Raw genomic sequence first — 21,832 nt, 5'->3', positions numbered from 1 at the left:
GCCCAGGAGATGACTATGTGGGCCGCCACCTCCTTCCTGGACTGGATCTCCTGGTGCCCCCTTGGCACTAAGGCCCCGCCCAGGTCTACCGTTAGAACGCCACTTCTCGGGCACCGGACACCCACTTCTCTGCCATCTCCTGGGCTGGCTTATCTCCTCTTAAGCCAGGAACATGTTACGGTACCATGAAAATCACCTCCATGACTTCAACAAAGGAACAAAGATCCAAATGTAAAATGTTCTTTTTTTAATAACTAAATTAAGAAAGTTAAACAGTTTTAAAATGTAAACTTGCAAAGAAACCATAACAGAAAAGTGATTAAGGTTTTTAAATCTGCAACTCAGTATTAAAAACTTAATAGAAATAGAAAGGGGAGGGTTTTTTTTGTCATTTTGTTTTGTTTCGGTTAAACATAAGTAATTCAAGGTCGGTACAAACAGACAACTGAAAACATAATACTTTGTTCTGCGCATCCCCGTGAAATGTAAAGCAGTGCATAGTAATTCCACTGGAGAACTCTCAGACATATAGAAAGTAACTTCATTAGCGGTACAGGACATTTAAAACACTCATTTTACAATGGGCAAAGTTGCACAAAAGTCAGAAGGTCCTAGTTATAGGATAAGCAGTGGAGCAGGTTGTCGTGACTAAAACGCTATGGGTTTTAGGCCATTAATTGAGGTTACGGAGTTTATTAAATAAAAGGGATTGAAATGTTTCGGTATTCGTTGTGTGTGTGTGTGTGTGTGTGTGTGTGTGTGTGTGTGTGTGTGTTGGAACAGGAAGTACTTGTGGTAGCCTTCTTCTAGTTCGGTTGGTCATACTGTTTAGTTTTCTTGCTTAATATGTTCACTTTAATTTGAAGGACAGATTGGGTAACACGCCATTGTCAAACACTGGAAATGTGTCTGTAAAAATCCAGGCCTTGGTTCCTGAAAAGAGCAAAGTTACAACCATCTACAGGTACAGATTCATAAACAAAAAAGTGCAATCCAATTTATAAGCAATTCATGCTTAGCCAAAGCCAAAAATTAGACCACTGGTTTTTTCCAATAACCCCAATGTTTTTATGTCGCAGGAAAATGAACGCCCTCTGGGTACTGCATTGATTCGGAACAAGTTCTCTGCAAGAGTGCCCACGTACTGTATGTACAGGTATGTATATATTATATATATATTTATATTTATAAAAAAGCAAAAAAAACAAAAACAAAAGCAAACACCTGTCCTGATTTTTTTTGTTAAACATGAAAAAAAATTTATTGTTTTAGACAAAGAGGCCACTTTTGGAAAATAATACTTTTTTAGTTGAGTCGGGGTGAAGATGGAGTTAAAATCACATAGGATTTGCATTTAAAAAAAGGAAAGCAACAGGATCAGTTATTGGCACCGAGTAACTATTTACACTGACCAGAGGTTTGCCGTTTACAGAACACGGACGCGATGCATTTTCCAGAGTCTTCGAATCGGAAGTAACGAGTTCGTTGGCTCCTCTCTGCGGAGGACGGCGGGATTTCGGGACGTGCGGTCGTCGGCAAGGGGTGGTGGAAGTTCTTGAACTTCAGACTCACGTGCAATCTGATCCCGGAAGATACTGCACTTGAGGTGCAGCTGGTTACTTTATTGGAAGCTAACAGGGTGGGGGTGGTTTTGGGGGCGGGGGGGGCTCAGGTTGGGGCAGGGGAGGGGTGGAGCGGAAGCCCCCGGGTTAATGACTAGCTCTGCAGACCTGGAATTTACAGGTTTTCACCAGGCTGGTACTGGGGTTCTGTTGCAGTAAAGTAGTCTTCCAGAAAACCCTGCAAATACTCAAAAGTGGGGCGCTCTTCGGGGTCTTTTTTCCAGCAGTGAATCATAAGCTCATGCAAGGAGATAGGGCAGTCCTGAGGACATGGCATCCTGTAACCACGTTCCACTTGCTCCAAGACTTCCCGGTTATTCATGCCTACGAAGGAAAGGAGAGTGAGATGCCGTGCATTACATTCACCGACGGGCAGCGCGGTGGCTAGAACCTGAGCCTGGGAGTCAGAAGGTTGTGGGTTCTAATCCTGGCCCTGTCACTTGTCTGCTGGGTGACTCTGGGCACGTCACCTCACTTCTCTGGGCCTCAGTGACCTCATCTGACAGGGACCGCGTCCAACCCAATTTATTTATCTCCACCCCAGCGCTGAATACGGTGCCTGGCATACGCTAAGTGCTTAGCAAATACCACTATTATTATTATTATTATTATTATTCACTATTGCGGGCCTCGCCTCAGCCAGCCGGTGAAGCTCTCCTCTGCCTCCACCATCTCCTCAGCTCTGTCCCAAAGGCTGATGAGAACGAGGGAGCAGGAGGAGGAGGAACAGAATCTGGCTTGAGTGGTGTTTCTGGAGGTGTGAACTGAAGGGCCACAGAGAGGCAGCAGCCATTGCCGTTGCAGGAGCCGAGAAGCCGGCTGGACTAGCCTGGGGGCTAGACCTCCAGGACGGGAGGAAGCCCGTCCTCCCTCTCTGCGGCCCCCCGAGGAAGGGGTTGCGGCCCAGACTGGGGACCCCTCCCAGAGTTGGAGAGTGACAGCATAAGCAGGGAAGAGGTCACTCCAGGGTTCTTTCTGCACTCCCCCTTCTACTGCGTCTGGGCAAGTGTCTGGCCTGTCACTCCCTAGTTACGCTGCTGCACTTGCCCTCATTAAAAATAAACATTGGCTGAGGGCCAACTGGATGCTACACAGAATTAGGCATGATCCCTCTTCAGGAGGCTTGGGAATTCACATTCTTTTTACCCATGTTGAACCTTGTCAGCAAATGTTCCCTTTCCACACACACACACACACACACACACACACACACACACACACACACACACACACGCGCGTGCACACACACATGCAAAAACCCAATAACTCCTAGTTTATAACACCTATAAACTGCTTTTATATACTTCATAAATAAGCTTTATTCTACCTGCAGCAAAAGTGCTGGCTTTGCACTGCTGCCCCGGCAGGGTAAGGCGAGCTCCCGGCCTGCTCCCTGTTGAGCCGGAAGGCGTTTCCTTTGGGAGTCTGCGCTGCTGCTCTGGTTGTCCCTAATGACTCCAGGAGCCGCCCCAGGAAAAGCTCCCTGAGGCCACAGTGTCCTGGTGTCCCGGGGTTACAGCCCAGGGTCCAGAGTCAGAATTCTTCTCCCTGACCTTCATCTGCCACCTTGGCTGCTTCACTGGCAAGTCTTCTTTTATGTACCTGATAGTTTTCTGCTGTGCAGAGTGGGATTTGGGGATTGTGCTTTTTGTTTTTTTTTAACCTAGCCCTTTACACAAATGAAGCCTGGAGCAAATTTTCTTCCCCATTCCTTCGCCCCTTGGCTCACTTGTAATAATATTAATAATAATAATGATGATGATAATAATAATGGTGCTTGTTAAGCGCTTATTATGTGCCGAGCAGCATGGCTTAGTGGAAAGAGTACGGGCTTGGGACACAGAGGTTGTGGGTTCTAATCCCAGCTCCGCCATTTATCAGCTGTGTGACTTCGGGTAAGTCACTCAACTTCTCTGTGCCTCAGTTCCCTCATCTGTAAAAGGGGGATTAAGACTGTGAGCCCCACGTGGGACAACCTCATTACCTTGTATCTATCTTAGTGCTTAGAAGAGTGCTTGGCACATAGTAAGCACTTAACAAATACCAGCATTATTATTATTAAGCACTGTTCTAAGCACTGTCCCACATGGTGCTCACACTCTTAATCCCCATTTTACAGATGGGGTAAGTGAGGTCCAGAGAAGTGAAGTGACTTGTCTGAGGACACACAGTGACAAGTGGTGGAGCTGGGATTAATAATAATAGTGGCATTTGTTAAGCATGTGAAGAGCACTGTTCTAAGTGTGGGGGGGGGGGATACAAGGTGATCAGGTTGTCCCACGTGGGGCTCACAGTCTTAATCCCATTTTACAGATGAGGTAACTGAGGCTCAGATAGCAGATAGAGAAGTTAAGTGACTTGCCCAAGGTCACACAGCAGACATGTGGCGGAGGCGGGATTAGAACCCATGACCTCTGACTCCCAAGCCCATGCTCCTTCCACTAAGCCATGCTGCTTCTCCAAACTTGTCTCCTAACAGGATACACTTCCTCCAAAAATTAGCTTGGTCCATATTCTGCCAGACACTCCCCAACGCTGACTCCTCTTTCCTTTGCAAGTCACATTCCCATCTCCTGCCAATCCCCTGTTTTCTTTGGCAGTTAGGCTGATACCTCTCAGCTGCCTCCCTTTCCCTGGGGCCATCCTCATCTCCAGTTTTCCTTGCGGAGATCACAGTTCTTTTCCTACTGAATCCCTGACCTTTTGGGTGGGATTGGACCAACCGAAATTGCCTGGTGGGAGCCCTCCCTTCTGAAGGCAAAGCTGCACACCTGGATGAGGCTGTTGGGAAAACTAGACTACTACTACTAATAATGATTGATGATGATTATGATGGGATTTGTTAAGCTCTTGCCCTGTGTCAATCGCTATTCTAAGCACTGGGGTAGATACAAGCTAATCAGGTTGGACACAGCCCCTGTCCCTCATGGGGCTCACAGTCTTAATCCCCATTTTACAGATGAGGTAACTGAAGTACAGAAGAGTGAAGCGACTTGTCCAGGGTCAACCAGCAGACAAGTGGCGGAGCCAGGATTAGAACCCAGGTCCTTCTGATGCCCGGGTCTGTGTTTTATCCACTACACCATGCTATGTGAGAATTCCACCCCCAACCATCACTGCTCCAACCTCTTTGGCCTGAAACTGGGGGGACTGGGGATGAGGCTGGCAGCCATCTGAGGGGAACTGCCCAAACCTGACTGGATTTCTTTATCTCACCCCTGGCCTAACCAGGGGACCAGTCAGGAGAAGGTTTCAATTACAGAATCGTTATCGTTGCCGGGCAGGCTGGAAATGTGAACAAGGGACATAAAGAGTTCGTGTCCTTTTCCCTTCAGTGAATTGAAAGAGTAGGGTAGAAAACAAACACAACTGTAGTTAATGAAGGGCAGGCCCCAAATTTCTGACAGGCTCACCCAGCCCAGCCTCCGTCTGGCTGAGGAATGTTCTCTAATCATGGATAAGGGATAGATTGTCAAAAGTTCACTCTTTCCTTTAAAGATTAAACCGCACCACACATTTCAGTGCAGCACCTGCTTCATGTTAAGCCTTTGGAGACTGTACTATTTGAACTCGCTGAAATTTCCACATCTGAGTTTCCCAGAGCAAGAAGGTTACCCAGAGCAAACCTGGCATTTAGGATTTGTAATGATCCGTATTCAAGAATCAAGGTAGCTTCTCACAGGCATGGAAAGTAGCTTCAAAGTAATTTTTTTTTGGTCACGGAAAGTTTCCCTCTACCTATACACTGGAGAATTCAATTAATCATCTTCCCTCTGTTTGGCTAAAATGTGTCAGTAAAACACTGCGATTCATAAAAAACAAAATCACCTGCATTACTTGAAGGTTTAGGAATCCGCTTATTTCAGTCTCTAACCAAGAGAAAATTTTGTTTGGTCATAGGGAATGCATGGTTTGTTTTTTTTTTTTTTTCGCGGAACAGATAGCACACACAGTGACCTTGCCATGAACAATTTCGCTTTTCCTTTACCAGTATAATACTTGTTTGGCAATTTTATTCAAAATATTGATTTCCAGTTCAGCACATGATGAATTCTGGCAGGAAAAGAAATATTGAAAGGAAAGCACACATTCGCACACATTCACACACACACACACACGCACGCACGCCCGATCAATCTATCTTTGCTTTGCACATGGGGACGATCTACGATCTATAACAAATTCCAGGCACAGGACCAAGTGGAAATACATAGACAGCTTTAGCCCAAAAAGCAAGATATAAAACAATGTACCTAGTTATTACTGACAATTTATAACTTAGCTCTTCTCTCCCTCTCCCGCCTCCCCAGCCCGGCGGCAAAATCCACAAGTATCAGCCTATTGTATTTGAGATCTTATTTTGCTAATAATGTCCACAGAATCAATGTTCAACCAATTAATGATGCTGGGGATTTGTTTTTTTTTCTACACACTGTCAAAAAATATCCCTTTTAAAAATTCTCAACCTGTTTCCCTAGCAACCTAGGATTACAGAATTCAGATGTACTTTTCTGTTCTTCATTTATTTAAGTGGGTGATTTCACTCAGTTCATGGTCATGAAACAAGAAAAGGAAAGCAGGTGAGTTTCATTTTTTGATGATTTTCCTTTCTTGTTCACATCAATTTACTGAGTGCTTAGTGAGTGCAAGGAAATGTACTGAGCACTACAGAAAGTACAGTTCAACAGAGCAACAGAGTTGGTAGACATGATCCCTGCCCATAGACAGCTTAAAGTCTACAGGGGAAATAGTAAGAGTACAAGGTTATGTACATAAATGCTGGGGGGCTGGGGTGAGTTGAGTGAATAAGGGGTAATAATAATAATGGCATTTATTAAGTGCCTACTATGTGCACAGCACTGTTCTAAGCGCTGGGGAGGTTACAAGGTCATCAGGTTGTCCCACGGGGGGCTTACAGTCTTAATCCCCATTTTACAGATGAGGTAACAGGCACAGAGAAGTTAAATGACTTGCCCAAAGTCACACAGGTGACAATTGGCAGAGCCGGGGTTTGAACCTCTGACTCCAAAGCCTCTTTCCACTGAGCCACGCTGCTTCTCTACACAGTCAAGTGCATAGTCCACGCAGAGAGGAGGGTGGATAGATGAAATGAGGGCTTAATCAGGGAAGACTCCTTCATTTTCATCACCCTCATCACCATAAATGATATTTACTTAGTGCTTACTGTGTGCAGAGCACTGTACTAAGCGTTTGGAAGAGTACGAAAGAGTTGGTAGATTTGTTCCCTGCTCACAACAAACTTACAGTCTAGAGGGGGAGACAGACATTAATATGAACAATTTGTAATGTATAATTTACAGATATGTACGTAAGTGATGTGGGGCTGAGGACGGGGCGAATATCAAAAGTCCAAGGGTTACAGATCCAAGTGCACTGATGATGCCAAAGGGAGGGGGAGCCAGGGAAAAGACAGCTCGATTGGGGATCGCTTCTTAGAGATGTCATTTTAGGAGGGTTTCAAAGATGGGGAGAATGGTGGACTGTCGGATATGAAGGGGGAAAGAGTTCTAGGCCAGAGGGTGGGCGTGGGTGATGGGAGAAATGAGATAGATGAGAGACAGTAGGTTGGCTCTTTCTCTTCTACCCCTCACTTATCACATCCCCTTCCGTCTAAGACGTGGCCTGGCACATTGCACCACAGCTATGATACTCCTCTTTCCTGTCTTTCCTGACTCTGGAAAGGGCTGGGACCAGGGAACACTGATAACAGCCACTCCGCCGCCCCCCCCACCCCCCTCCCGCCCCGAGATGTGTGGTGGGTGGAGAGGGCAAAATACACTTGAATCTTGGAATCAAGATTCTTTTTTCAAAAAAAAATCACTTGAAATCTTGAATCTGGAATCTTGGGGAAGGCTGAGGGGGGCACTTGCTGGCCAGGAATTTCTCTGGAGTCTTTATACACCATTTATCACTGATCTTACATCGCTTAAGCGCTTAGTACAGTGCTCTGCATGCAATAAGCGCTCAATAAATATGACAATGAACTTGTTACCCCGTTCTCTAGAGTTTGATTATGTATTAGATTGCAAGGTCCCAGTCTCCTCTGGACCGTAAGCTTGTTTTGTGGGCGGGGAATGTGTCTGTTTACTGTTGTATTGTACTCTCCTGAGCGCTTAGTATAGTGCTCTGCACATAGTAAACACTCGATAAATATGATGGAATGAATGACTGAATGAATGAAGATGGCGGGGATCGGATCGTGCTTACTAACTTGGATGTATTCTCCCAAGCGTTTAGTACGTTGCTCTGTGCACAGTCAGTACTCAATAGAGAAGCAGCATGGCCTAGTGGAAAGAGCACTGGCCTGGGACTCAGAGGTTCCAACCCCAGCTCCGCAACTTGTCTGCTGTGTGACCTTGGCCAAGTCGCTTCGCTTCCCTGTGCTTCGGTTCCCCTATCTGTAAAATGGAGATTAAATCCTATTCCCGCCTACTTAGACTGTCAGCCCAGTGTGGTACAGGGACTGTGTCCAAACTGATTAACCTGTATCTACCACAGCACTTAGAACAGTGCTTGCCACATAGTAAATGCTTAACAAGTACAATAAAAAAAAATAAACACCACTGATTGATTGATTGACTTCTATCCCCCTGGCCTGGGTTAATTTCTATCGTGCCAGGATTCTCAGGCTGGCATTTACTTCTTGACGTCATGGGCGGGGGTGGAATTAAGGGCACCTGAGACAGTGTTCGATGGCATATGCCAACATTGCTCCTCCTCCCACATTGACAGAAGTTTAAGCAATGCTACCTCCCATCTTGTCAAATGGTTTTATCTTGGGCCTGACGCAGCTTTGGTCCCTTCTCACTGTACTTCTATCTCATCCATCTCACTGCCGACCCCTCGCCCATGTCCTGCCTCTGGCCTGGAACGCCCTCCCTCTTAAAATCCGACAGACAGTTATGCTCCCTCACTTCAAAGCCTTATGGAAGGCACATCTCCTCCAAGAGGCCTTCCCTGACTAAGCTCCACTTTTCCTCATCTCCCACTCCCTTCTGCATCACCCTGACTTGCTCCCTTTATTCACTCCCCCTCTCAGCCCCACAGCCCTTATATATATATCTGTTATTTATTTATATTAATGTCTGTCTCCTCCTCTAGACTGTAAACTTGTTGTAGGCAGCCCGTTGTTGGGTAGGGATCGTCTCTATATGTTGCCAACCTGTACTTCCCAAGCGCTTAGTACAGTGCTCAGCACACAGTAAGTGCTCAATAAATACGATTGAATGAGTGAATGAATGAACAATTGTGGTATTTGTTAAGCGCTTACTGTGTGCCAGTTGTACTAAGCACTGGGGTGGGTACAAGCACATTGGGTTGGACACAGTCCCTGTCCCACATTCATTCATTAAATAGTATTTATTGAGCACTTACTGTGTGCAGAGCACTGTACTAAGCGCTTGGGAAGTACAAGTTGACAACATAACATGGCAACATGGCAACACATGGGGCTCACACTCTCAATCCCCATTTTACAGATGTGGAAATTGAGGCCCAGAGAAGTGACTTGCCCAGGGCCACACAGCAGACTTTTGGAGGAGCCGGGATTAGAATCATGACCTTCTGATTTCTAGACCCATGCTCTCTCCACTATGCCAGTCTGCTTTATAATGTGTCTGTTTATTCTTGTATTGTACTCCCCCAAGCACTTAGTACAGTGCTCTGCATGCACTAAGGCTCAATAAATGATTGAATGAATGAATGAATGTGAGAGTTACCAAAGATCCGCAGTGTCCTTCTGTATTGCATGTATTATGATAAATATATAAACTTCCTTGAGTTTATAAAACTACTTTGTTGGGATCCGGGACGGATTAAGGAACACTGAGAAATATAGCAACCAAATCCCCATGACCGAGCCATGCGGAAAGTGCACCCTGGCCCTCCCTGTGTAGAACTTGACTTGAATTCCGACGGTTCTACTGACATAAGCCAGCAAGAAAAGTGTCTATGGACTCTGTTGTACTCTCCCAAATGCTTAGCACAGTGCTCTGTGCACAGTAAGCGCTCAATAAATACGATTTAATGAATGAATGAATGTGGACAGGGACTGCATTCAACCCACTGTGCTTGTAAGCACTCAATAAATGCCATTGATGGATTGATCGATGTCATATCTGAGTTGTATACTCTTGCTATATGCCTTTGGAGACGACCATCCGAGGGATTTCTGGTTCAAGTTCCTACCACATTTCTCTCTTCCAAAACTCCAACAATGCTAATGCCACTGAGACCTTTTCATGTCTTGGTTTCTTTTTCTGTCATTCAAAAGGTTGGCCACCACTCTGATCACATTTCCCTCTCTAGGAAGCCTGCCTCAAAAAGTCTAGCTAAGATTGGGGTAAAATAAGGTTACCTTTGCTTCTGGTTGTAGTGACACTGTTATCTTTTTAAAATCTCTTTGCTGGCTTCCTCTTTATTAAATTATGGTTGAGGGGGTGTCTTTTTTTTCACTTTCAAATCCTTGTTTAAAATAACTGCCTCGACATCACTTCTTATGGTTTCTCCTCCCATTCTTTAACTGCTCTTCCACAATTAACTCAACTTTCTTTCATGCAGTTCCCTGCGTTAAATTCCCTCTTAAATTTTACTTTAGTTTTAGGCCCCTGAGTATGGCTAGAAGTCAGGAGACAAGTTCTGAGTGACTTTGGCCAAGTCACAACGTCTGTACCTTGGCTTTCTCTTACGTAAAATTTAATTTCTACCCATTCCTCTGTGATAACTATGAAAATCCGAAATGATTATGTCTGCAAAGAACTTGGAGCAGCTTGGCAAAAGATGTTTTTTGAAATGAAGAATGCACTGCTGTCCAATGTGGAGGATGTCTGCACAGAGATCTTCACCGTTATCTGCCTGGGGGTTTACATTTGACTTGGACTGCAGCCTGCCAGGATCTTGCTTTTTATGCTCTATAAATAATTAAGCACATTAATAATGGAAAGGATGTTCCTGACAGTAGCACACTGGCAAATATTAGTAGCAGACCTCCTGGTACATTTGAAAGTTGGGCTTTCTGTGTCTGCAAAGTGAGTCCTGCAACGGGCTGCATGCGGTTTGGAAGGCCTGGGTGCGTGCTTGACTCAGTAGCAAGTCTGTAAAAAGGCTGCTTGTGGCTTGCTTGATTGCTTGCCTGGGTGTCACAGTGACAGCATGGTTTAGAGGGCAGTACACTTCTAAAAGGAAGGGAAGGCAAGATAACAGAGCTGGCTCAGTGCTTGCTCAGCGGGTGAGCCTGTTATGATCAGATAAGCTCTGTGCTTAGAGTTTTCTTAGTGTACTCTAACCACCCTCCCAAGAAGCTTCAGATTTGGCATGCTGGTTTGGCCCCGAAGTAGAAATTAAGGGCAGGGGGATTATTCTGATAAAAAGCTGAAGTGGAAAACAACAAAAGAGCGAGCCATGGAACAGGGCAGAGTAAATACCAGCTCCTTCATCTCCTTTCATTTTTGGTGATGACATTCTGCATGCAATTGGTTTTAAAAGGAATATGCCCAATCACATTATAATGATTTTCAATGAAGGAGTGCTTTTCTCCCAGAGACATCTGAAGGCCAATGAGGTAATGACCATTGAGAAAAGAGATGGCTGTTCCAGCTGAGGACGCAGCAGGAGCACTGTAAGTGGTCCGGTTTTATACGGTTCACTTCCAGGGAGACCCTCTATTATCCTTTCCCAATTGTCCTTCCCTTCTCTCGCACCACTGTCTTCAATCTTCATTCTTTTCCCCAAAGGCTGGTTCTACCAGATGCAGGGTGTCAAGAGAATTTATTTCATCACACTTCTCCTAAACAGCCGAGCTGACACCATCTTTTTGGCATCTGGGATAACACTGTTAGATTATAAATGCCTCAAAGACAGAGACCATGTCTTTTATTTCTACTGCTAAATTTGTAAATACCTATTACGTTGCCTCCCATATGGCAGTTGCTTCCGAAATGCTGTTGATGATGGTTTTGGATGAAATTATCAATGGGATCAGCTTCAGACGGTGAATGAGATAAGCAGTTGCCTCAGGATGGGGTGACAAACTGCCTCTGACTCTCCCAAGATGGCCACCACCTTGGACATTTAAGATGGCCACCATATCAGAGATTTCCTTGCCACCCTCCTCCCCAACTGCTCTGTGTGGCTTGCAGCAGTTATTTCTAGTTTCCCCAGACTCCACTAACTACTGCCTTCCCTCCATCCCCCTGGAATAAAGGAATCAACTAAAATGGATCTGGCATTTTGTCTGTGATTAATTTAAGTTGCAGGGATGGCAGACGGCCTCTTGAATCGTGGGGCCCGGAGCTGTGAGCGACTGAGCCACAGGGCCAGAAGCGGCTGTGCCCCACGCTGATTCGGAGTTGTGGGCCTGTCCCAGCTTCCCCCCCCATCCCTCGCTCCCGTAGCTCGTCCCTGGCGGTTGTTGTTGCCGAGAGTTTGATTTTGTCCCCATGGTGGCAGGAGCAGGGGCCCATGTCGGTGGATTCCCACCCTGGGAGGTGCTGGCCTTGGAGGCTCTGAAGCAGTGTGGTGCCTCTCCTCTTTGGGGCTCTTGATAACAATAGTGTTTGTTAAGCGCTTACTATGTGCCGGACACTGTACTACATGCTAAGGTGGATTCAAGCAAATCAGGTTAGACACAGTCCCTGTCACATGAGGGACTCCCAGTCTCAATTCCCATTTTCCAGATGAGGTAACTGAGGCCCAGAGAAGTGAAGTGACTCGCCCAAGGCCACACAGCAGAGCCGGGAAGCCATGACCTTCTTATTCCCAGTCCCGTCCTCTATCCACTATGCCATGCTGCTTACCCCTTGTGGGGACAAAGTTGGGGTGTCACAGCTCTCTGCAGCGACCAGCTCAACTCGGCTTTCCTCGGCCTCTTCCCCACCCACGGACGAGCCCCCTTCAATTTACAAACCGGCCACCCCAGCCAGCTGCAAAATTCTCCTGAACCCACCCTGCCTCAAGGGTCCAGCTCCCACCCCCTGGCTACTATCAGCCCTGGCAAGGTGACTCACTTCTTGCCCGGTCCTGCTTCTGGCTTTGAACGCCCTCCCTCTTCATATCTGACAATGACTCTCCCCACCTTTAAAGCCTTATTGAAGGCACATCTCCTCCAAGAGGCCTTCCTTAACGAGGCCCTCCTTTCCTCTTCTCCCACTTGCTTTTGCATCATGGGTTTGGGAGTCAGAGGGTGTGGGTTCTAATCCCAGCTCGGCATCTTGTTTGCTGTGTGACTTTGGGAAGTCACTTCACTTCTCTGTGCCTCAGTTACCTCACCTGTAAAAGGGGGATTAAGACTGTGAGCCCCACGTGGGACAATCTGATAATCTTGTATCTATCCCAGCACTTAGAACAGTGCTTGGCACATAGTAAGCACTTAACAAATACCGTCATTATTATTATTACTTCCCAAGTGCTTAGTACAGTGCTCTGCACACAGTAAGCGCTCAATAAATACGATTGAATGAATGAATGAATAGTTGTATTCACCCCAGTGCTTAGCACAGTCCCTGGCACATAATAAGCACTTAACAAATACCATAATTATCATTATTATTGTTGTTGTGTTATCATTATATCTACCCCAACAGTTAAAATGGTGCTTTGACACGTAGTAAGAGCTTAACAAATACTGTAATAATACTGAAAGCCAGAAGTTGCATGTGTTCAGCTGGAAGGCAGGGTATAATAAAGTTCTTTGGTTGTGACCTACAGTCTGTGCTCAGAAAGTGGGTTGATTTCCAGTATGGAGGCCAAACTGAGGGGGAGGAATTGCCAGAGGGCAATTTCTACATTAGCAGATAGGAATAATAATAATTACTGGAATAGTTGTCAAGTGCTTACTTTGGACTAAGATCTGAACCCAACACTGGAGTGGATACAAAAAAATCAGATCAGATACAGTCCCTGTCCCACAAGGGGCTCATAGTCTAAACAGGAGGGAGTCCAGGGAGTTAATCCCCATTTAGCAGATGAAGAAAGTGAGACACAGAATTAAGTGGTTTGTCTTAGGTTATGCAGCAGGCAAGTGGCAGAGCTTCCAGGCCTGGGCCCTTAATACTAGGTTCTCTGGATATATAAGTACCTTCATTGGTCTAAATACTGTTTCCAAGACAAAAAGAATGACAGAGAGCAAATTTATTCACATATCTGCCTCCAATGCACAACTTCCTGCTTTCCCACTTACCCAGGTTTTGAGAAGGAAATTAAACTTTTTTTTTTGGTACCACTCACTGGTGGTGAGTGTGTCAGTGGTGGTGAGTGTGTCAGTGATAGAAAGAGAAGCAGTGTGGCCTAGTGGGACGAGCATAGGCCCGGGAGCCAGAGGACCTGGGTTGTAATTCCGGCTCCACTATTCATCTGCTGTGTGACTCTGGGCAAGTCACAACTTCTCTGAGCCTCAGTTTCCTCATCTGTAAAAATGCGGATTAAATCCTACTCCTTTGTATTTAGACTGTGCTCCATATGAACAGGAACTATGTCCCACCTAATTATCTTGTATTTGCCCCAGTGCTTCGTGCAGTGCTTGGCACACAGTAAGCACTTAACAAATACTATTATTATTTGTTATTGTTGTTTTTAGGAAGGGAATCAGAATGTGGTGCCGTCACAGGCAGATTTGCAAATAGGGAGGGAAATATCTCTCTAAAACTGATATGAATTCAGGCAGGAAGTGAAAAAGGGAGAATTACCGTAATTCATTTTGGGTATATTTTATACAGCACTTAGAAAAATGCAATACCAGTAAGAGCTGCAATCTCAGGTGCCCTCTAACCTTCTCTTCAGTTTCCCCTCTTTCCCCTCCTCCTTTTTTTCTTCTCTTTCTTTTCTCCTGCCCCGCTCATTACAATACTTAATCAGTCTATTTACCGCTATGCATTTCCAGAATAGCCCCTCTAGTTTTTGGTTTGCACAAATGATGCAAAAAATGGACAATTATGCAAGTAAACATGGCATCTTCAAGGGCAAGGGAAAAACAACAACGTTGAAATGAAGACTGTGGAGAAGTTGAAATTCTACAGGTCCAAATTTTGAAAATTTTGAAATGAGTGCTTAGCACAGGGTAAGTGCCTAATAAATATCATTAAAAACATAATTTTGCCTTTGTGCATAAATCCCAGAACACTGACTACTCTGCTTTCTGTTCTTGTAAATAAATGTAAAGCCAGCAAAATAATTTCTGGAATGTATCTGGGCAAACCTAAGCTGAAGCTAGACTGTTTAAAACACAAAGTTGAACTGCCCTCTAGGATGCTTCCAGCCAAGTGTTATTTTGGATCACTCAGGCTCAGCTTTGCAATTTCCAGTGGCTCCCCTCCCTTCCCACCTTCCTACTTCCTTCCTTCTGGCAAAAATCGCCTTTCTGTAACATTCATTCTCTCCTGTGATTTCCACCTTTGAATTTCTTCTACTACCTGTATTTCTTGAATCATTTCCTACTTGGCTGGAGAATCCTGTCTCTCCACATTTACAAATCATCTTCCTTTCCTCTTCAAGACCTTTCTCTAGATTGATTACTTCAGGCTTCCTAGTCTGAGCTTCGATGGCTGAGTGACTGATGAAGGGAGGGGAAGAGAGACCATTTTCTTCATCATCAACCAAACTAGACCAAACAGCCTCCATCTCACGTCCCCCTCCTGCTCCCTAACTCCGTTTAGCAGCCATCTTTTGGACGGCGTCTCACAAGAGAGAAGGGCTGGGCCTTTCGGTTCAAGAAAGGCACAGCAGAATCATAAAATGAGCCTATTTTTGGGGTGGTGGTCGGCCTGTTACATATATACAATAAAAATCAAAACAGTGGCATAAACCAGGGGCTGCATAATGATATTGTTTGAAATCCAGCTGCAATCCTGAGGCCAGGCACCTCTGACTTTAGAAGATCATTCCAAACTTCCCATATTGTCATTTCTCTGCCGCTCTGCAACAACACGCCTATGAGTGCATCTGTGGGTGTGTATGCATGCGTGCGTTTGTGCGTGTGTGAGCTGGAAGCTACATCAACAACAGCGTCAATGAAACTGCCTTACGGCTGGATCGCAGACAACACTCTGTGCCAGCCACAGAGAGGCTGAGCTACGCTAAAACTAGGCGTTTGTATTTACATGCAATTTCTTCTCTATTCGATCGCTAGAAGTGACCAGAGATTCTCATTCAAAATGAACAAAGGAATTACAAATTAACTCAGCATTGTTTGCTTCACCAACCGCAAGGATATTATTAAACTAGAATTTGCGGAGCGCCTAATTTACTCATTAATCTCAGTTGTCAATCTGTCATTTTAAAACTCATTGCTTATGCGAGCTTTCATGCATGGGAATTGGGGATTCTCTAGCTGCCATTCCCCCGCTGTAACTGGAAGAAATATCTTTGGACATTCAGAAATATCGAACAGCCCAACAAGCGTCATGAGAAGCAAAGAGAATCCTGTAGATTAAAAAAAAAACTATCCAAAATAATCAGTTTTAACATAGGTAATGAGCACACTGGTATTTTATCAATGCTTGACTCTGACAATGCAGGGGGAATTAAATTTCAGCCTCCAGTAATCTTTTGTTTTTGACATCCTACCCATTTTTACAGAGCATAACTGGAATGTTAAAAAATGAGCTTCTATTTTCCTGCAACTTCACTGCTCCTTTCTTAGTCGGGATTTCCTGCGGAGAATATGTGTCGGTTCAGCCCTCCGACACACCTTCCATAAAGATTATTGGTAGAGTTTGCTCTTTAGGATAATTCTTTCATTAAATCGTATTTATTGAGCGCGTACTGTGTGCAGAGCACTGTACTAAGCACTTGGGCAGTACAAGTTGGCAACATATAGAGACGGTCCCTACCCAACAGTGGGCTCACAGTCTAGAAGAACAGAGCACAATTTATATGGGACAGGTGGTATACAACGTCATCCAGGTCAAATTGCATAGGCAAACCCTAGAAAATGAGGTCACTGGGAAGTTTTGAAAGCCTTTGTACCTGACTGGGGCATCTTGCTTTGGAATTTCACTTTTGCTCTGTCACCGAGGGGGGAGTTGCCATGTGTCGTTCTGTCCCTGAGTGTCACACCCCAGGCTCAGATGGTTTCAAAACCTGAATTGCTATTGCTCTACAGTAAAATACAGCAGCTTCCCTTTCCCCCGTTTCCTGTTCTAAAAAGGTATCGCTGAGGGATGTGCAGAAAGACGGGCTAAGCCACACCCCGCCTTGGCGTGACAGAGCCCTCCAACACCAGTGTGGGGCTTTCAAACTTTTCTCTTACCTGGGTACGGCACTCTTCCTTTCGTGACCAGCTCGGTAAGTAAGATGCCAAAGGACCACACGTCGGACTTGATGGTGAATCTTCCATAGAGGGCGGCTTCTGGGGCTGTCCATTTGATGGGGAACTTTGCACCTAATCAACAAAGCAAACTGGTTACTTAGGTGATAAGCAGAATGTCCAGAAAACTGGGGGCTGTTGAAGAAGATGAGGAATTCATCTGGCAAAATAGTGTGGTGGGAGAGCCTCCTGCCATTCACTGGGGTCACGCTGAATTAGTGGGTGGGGGACAGAGCAAGCTGAAGCAGATATTTTCCTTCTACATACATTGTTTGTGTAAACACACACAGAATTAAACTACGAGCGTGAAATCTCTTTACCCAATACAAGTTAGTTTCATCTTGGAAAGGTAAGATATCCCAGTGGCTGCTGATGATGACGGTATTTGTTGATGATGGCATTTGTTAAGCGTTTACTACGTGCCACGCACTGTTCTAAGCACCGTGGTAGATACCAGCTAATCAGGTTGGACAGAGTCCAACATATGGCTCACAGTCTTAATCCCCATTTTACAGATGAGGTAACTGAGGCACCGAGAAGTGAAGTGACTTGCTTAAGGTCACACCGCAGGCAAGTGCCGGAGCCGAGATTAGAACCCTGGTCCGTCTGTCTTCCAGGACCATGTTCTATCTGGTAGGCTATGCTTCTTCCCGCTGTGGGCAAGGATCGTGTCTACCAACTCTGTTGTACTGAACCCTCCCAAAAGTTTAGTACAGTGCTCTGCACGTACAGTAAGCACTCAAAAAATACCATGGAGTGATTACCCTGTGAAGGAAGCCACTTTCCAAGACCACAGGCCACTTTGCTAAGGGAGGCCTGGGAATTTGGGGGCCGGTATTCCTGGAACTTAATTGGAATGGGATATACCTCTATCACGGACATGGCATACCTCAGGGGCTCCTCCTTACTACAAGGGATCATGGAAAAATCTCATCTTATATGGGACAGGTGGTAGGCAACAACAGACCCTCAGTACCATAGCACTTAAGTACATATCTATTAATTACATGTTATAAATGATTTATTTATATTAATATCTGTCTTCCCTTCTAAGCTAAGCTCGTTGTGGGCAGGGAATGTGTCAGTTTATTGTTGTACTGTTCTCTCCCACACAGTACATTGCTCTGCACACAGTAAGTCCTCAATAAATATGACTGAATGAATGAATAAATGGATGAGTGTTCCTTAGTGCTTAGAGGTAATGATAATAATAATAATAGTATTTGTTAAGCAGTATTCTAAGCACTGGGGTAGGTACAAGCTAATCAGCTGGGATACAGTTTCTGGCCAACGTAGGGCTCACAGTCCTAATCCCCATTTTCTAGATGAGGTAACTGAAGCCCAGAGAAGTGAAGTGACTAGCCCAAGTTCATTCATTCATTCAATAGTATTTACTGAGCGCTTACTGTGTGCAGAGCACTGTACTAAGCGCTTGGGAAGTACAAGTTGGCAACATATAGAGATGGTCCCTACCCAACAGTGGGCTCACAGGAGACAAGTGGCGGAGCTGGGATTAGAATCTAGGTCCTTCTAGTGTGGTTTAGCGGAAAGAGCCCAGGCTTGGGAGTCGGAGGTCGTGGGTTCTAATCCCGGCTCCGCTACTTGTCTGCTGTGTGACCTTGGTCAAGTCACTTAACTTCCCTGGGCCTCAGTTCCCTCATCTGTAAAAGGGGGACCAAGACTGAGAGTCCCATGTGGGACAACCTGATTACCTTGCTTCTACCCCAGCGCTTAGAACAGTGCTTGGCATATAGTAAGCGCTTAACAAATACCATCATTATTATTATTCTCTCAGTCCCATGTTCTATCCACTAGGCTACACTGCTTCTCTTAGAAATGGCTGAAAGACTGGTGTGATTCAGGGTGCTGAGAAATTACGTGACAATGAGGTGTGATTTTAGATGAGGTGGGATTTGAATTTGGCGAGAGCGGTGGTAGTCTTTTTAATGTGGGGTGGGGGTTGAGGGAGAGAGTTCCAAGCTGGAGGTTCAGCGTGAGGGAGGGGATGGAGGTGGGAGAGTTGAGAATGAGGTGCAGGTAGAGTTGGGAGGGGCCCACACAGCATGTTGTGGAATTAGAGGGTAAAGAGAGCAGAGAGGTAAGGTGGGGCCAGAGGGTGGAGAGCCCTGAAGTCGATGGTTAACTTCTGTTTGCTGTGAAGAGACACAGGGAACGAATTGCGGGTTTTGAGGAGAGAAGTCTGGGCCGAAGAATGATTCAGGAAGAATGATCCAGGCTGCGGCACAGAGTATAGATTGGAGACAGCAGAGTGCAGGCTGGAGAGTATCATGTCGTATATTTTTGTTTCTTCGACTGTGGATCCCCGAAGGGCAGGGACCGTGTCTAATTCCCACCTGTATATTCTCTCCCAGTGCTAGAGTACAGTGCTCTCCACCCGATAAACTCTTACTAAATACTACTACTATAATCAACCCCCAGATGGGTAACAGCCTTAGTGGTGACAGTAACAGGTTGAACATTCTTCCTGTCAAACCCTCTCTGAAAGGGCTAAAGGAAAAAAATGTAGAATTATATCCATTTATCCAACTATTCCATTCTCTGCTGTCTTATGTTAATAAGCTAGCAGAGAAGTAATCCTAGATCTCTGTCTCTTCCTCTGAATACATCAATATTTTTATTACACTTGTTAAGTGCTTATTATGGGTCAAGCACTTTTCTAGGCGCTGGGGTTAGCCAGCCAAGTTAGCCAGATCGGATACAGTCCAGAGAACACACGGGGCTCACAATCAAAGTAGGAGGGGGAATGGGCATTGCATCCCTATTTTGCAGATGAGGAAACCGAGGCACCAAGAGGTTAAGTGATTCGCCCAAGGTCACACAGCAAGCAACCGGCAGCGCTTGGATTAGAACCCAGGTCCTCTGACTCCCAGACGCAGGCTCTTTCCACTAGGCCACACTGCTCCTGATGTGATTCTCAGCATTCTGAGACTACATGAAACAAGACCTCATTATTTTTCTGAAAACTGTCATTTCACTGTGTTCGAAATTACCTTTGAAATTACCGTCTGAAATGATTGCTGCACTAAGTTCTGATGATTAATCTGTAACATTCTCTTCCAATCTTGATAAATCAGGCCTTGGTTGGACTAAAACTCTTTATCAAGTTCCCTTACTGAAGAATCAAAAATACATTACCATTATTCCCTCTTGAAACATCTCCAGTGCTGAGTGATTTAAAATTGATATGCATTTCTGAAGCAAATGGATCACATTTCCTCCAGCTCAGACAAATCTTGTTAACATTTCAAGCCAAAAATTCCTTCATTTCCTCTATTCTGGAATTGTTCTGCTTCTGGGAAGATGGGTACATTGTGACTGCTAAATCGGCTTTTAAATGCTGATAATGCCATTTTGGAGCTTTAAGAAAAGATTTTAAAACCGTCGAATTCAAAAGTTCCTTTTATCAAATCTCCATTATACATATGCATATATATATGCATAGATATAGTTATATATGTAAATACATACATCTACATCAATAATTAATCAATAGCATTTATTGAGTGCTGAGTGTGTACAGAGAACTTTTCTAAGCACTTGGGAGAGGACAATGGAATTTGATCCTTGCTCTAAAGCAGCTGACAATCTAGCAGAGGAAAAAGACACAAAATGGTTTACAGATAGAAGAAAAGAAAGGATAAATTGATATGAAGATGAGTAGGTGCTTAAATACCATATTTACTTGCTTAATTTACCCACCCTGATTTTTGAGGAGGAAATTAAATTTTGGGGGGGGGGTGGGGTACTACATACTTGTAAACAGTGATAGCCACACACAGAGATTAATTAATTTATTAAAATTGCCTTGGGCCAGCTTGGGAGGAGCAGAAGGATGAGAACTGGACAATACAGCAATGGAGAGGGAAGTAATCCACCGAGTGTCTATTGTGTGCAGAACTTGGGAGAGTTAGTAGAAGAAAGCAGTTTTACCTATTATCATTATTATTATGGTACTTGTTAAGCGCTTACTATGAGCCAGGCACTGTACTAAGTGTGGGGGTAGGTAGAAGGTAATCACGTTGGACACAGTCCCTGTCCCACGTGGGACTCACATTCTAAGCAGGAAGGACTAGGATTTAATCCCCATTTTAGAGATGAGGTAACTAAGGTACAGATAAGTGAAGGTACTCACTCAAGGTCACACAGCAGATAGAAGTAGCATGGCATAGTAGTCAAAAGGTCATGGATTCTAATACCGGTTCCACCACTTGTTTGCTGTGTGGCCTTGGGCAAGTCACTTTACTTCTCTGTGACTCAGTGACCTCATCTGTAAAATGAGGGTTGACATTGTGAGTCCCACGTGGGGCAGGGACTGTATCCAACCTGATTATCTTGTATCCATCTCAGTGCTCAGTACAGTACCTGATACATAGTAAGCGCTTAGCAAATACCACAGTTATTATCAGAAGCAGAGTAGCTTAGTGGCAAGAGCCTGGGCTTGGGAGTCAGAGGACATGGGTTCTAATCCTGGCTCCGCCATTTGTCTGCTGTGTGACCCTGGGCAAGCCACTTAATTTCTCTGTGTCTCAGTTACCTCATCTGTAAAATGGGGATTAAGACTGTAAGCCCCTCGTGGGACAACCTGATTACCTTGTAAGTACCCCTGCTCTTAGAACAGTGCTCGCCACATAGTAAGTGCTTAACAAATACCATTATTATTATTAATAAAAAGTGGCAGTGGCAGAATAAGAACCCAGGTTCTCTTGACTCTCAGGCCCACGAGACACAGTGTGGCCTAATGGATGGAGCACAGGCCCGGGAGTCGGAAAGACATGAGTTCTAATACCAGCTTTGCCACCAGTCTGCTGTGTGACCTTGGGGATGTGACTTCACTTCTCTGTGTCTCGGTTACCTCATCTTTAAAATGGGG

General features: G+C 45.0%; 1 protein-coding gene across 8 annotated transcripts in view; it reads right to left on the bottom strand.

Annotated features, from left to right (window-relative positions):
- Positions 1–226: 226 nt before the first annotated feature.
- Positions 227–21,832, bottom strand: part of FYN (FYN proto-oncogene, Src family tyrosine kinase) — a 267,959-nt gene continuing 246,353 nt past the window's right edge. For all 8 annotated transcript variants that reach the window (XM_038760925.1, XM_038760919.1, XM_038760918.1 and 5 more), the window contains 2 exons: positions 16,885–17,016; positions 227–1,946 (listed from right to left, as the gene is read on the bottom strand). In XM_038760925.1, coding sequence (XP_038616853.1) covers positions 1,738–1,946; positions 16,885–17,016 — 341 coding nt within the window. In that variant the 3' untranslated portion in view covers positions 227–1,737. The remainder of the gene's footprint in view (positions 1,947–16,884; positions 17,017–21,832) is intronic.

The sequence above is a fragment of the Tachyglossus aculeatus genome, chromosome 19 (genome assembly GCF_015852505.1).
Source record: "Tachyglossus aculeatus isolate mTacAcu1 chromosome 19, mTacAcu1.pri, whole genome shotgun sequence".
NCBI classification, from domain to species: Eukaryota; Metazoa; Chordata; class Mammalia; order Monotremata; family Tachyglossidae; genus Tachyglossus; species Tachyglossus aculeatus.
The sequence above is the reverse complement of the archived record's forward strand: the minus strand, read 5'-3'. Positions and strand labels throughout refer to the sequence as shown.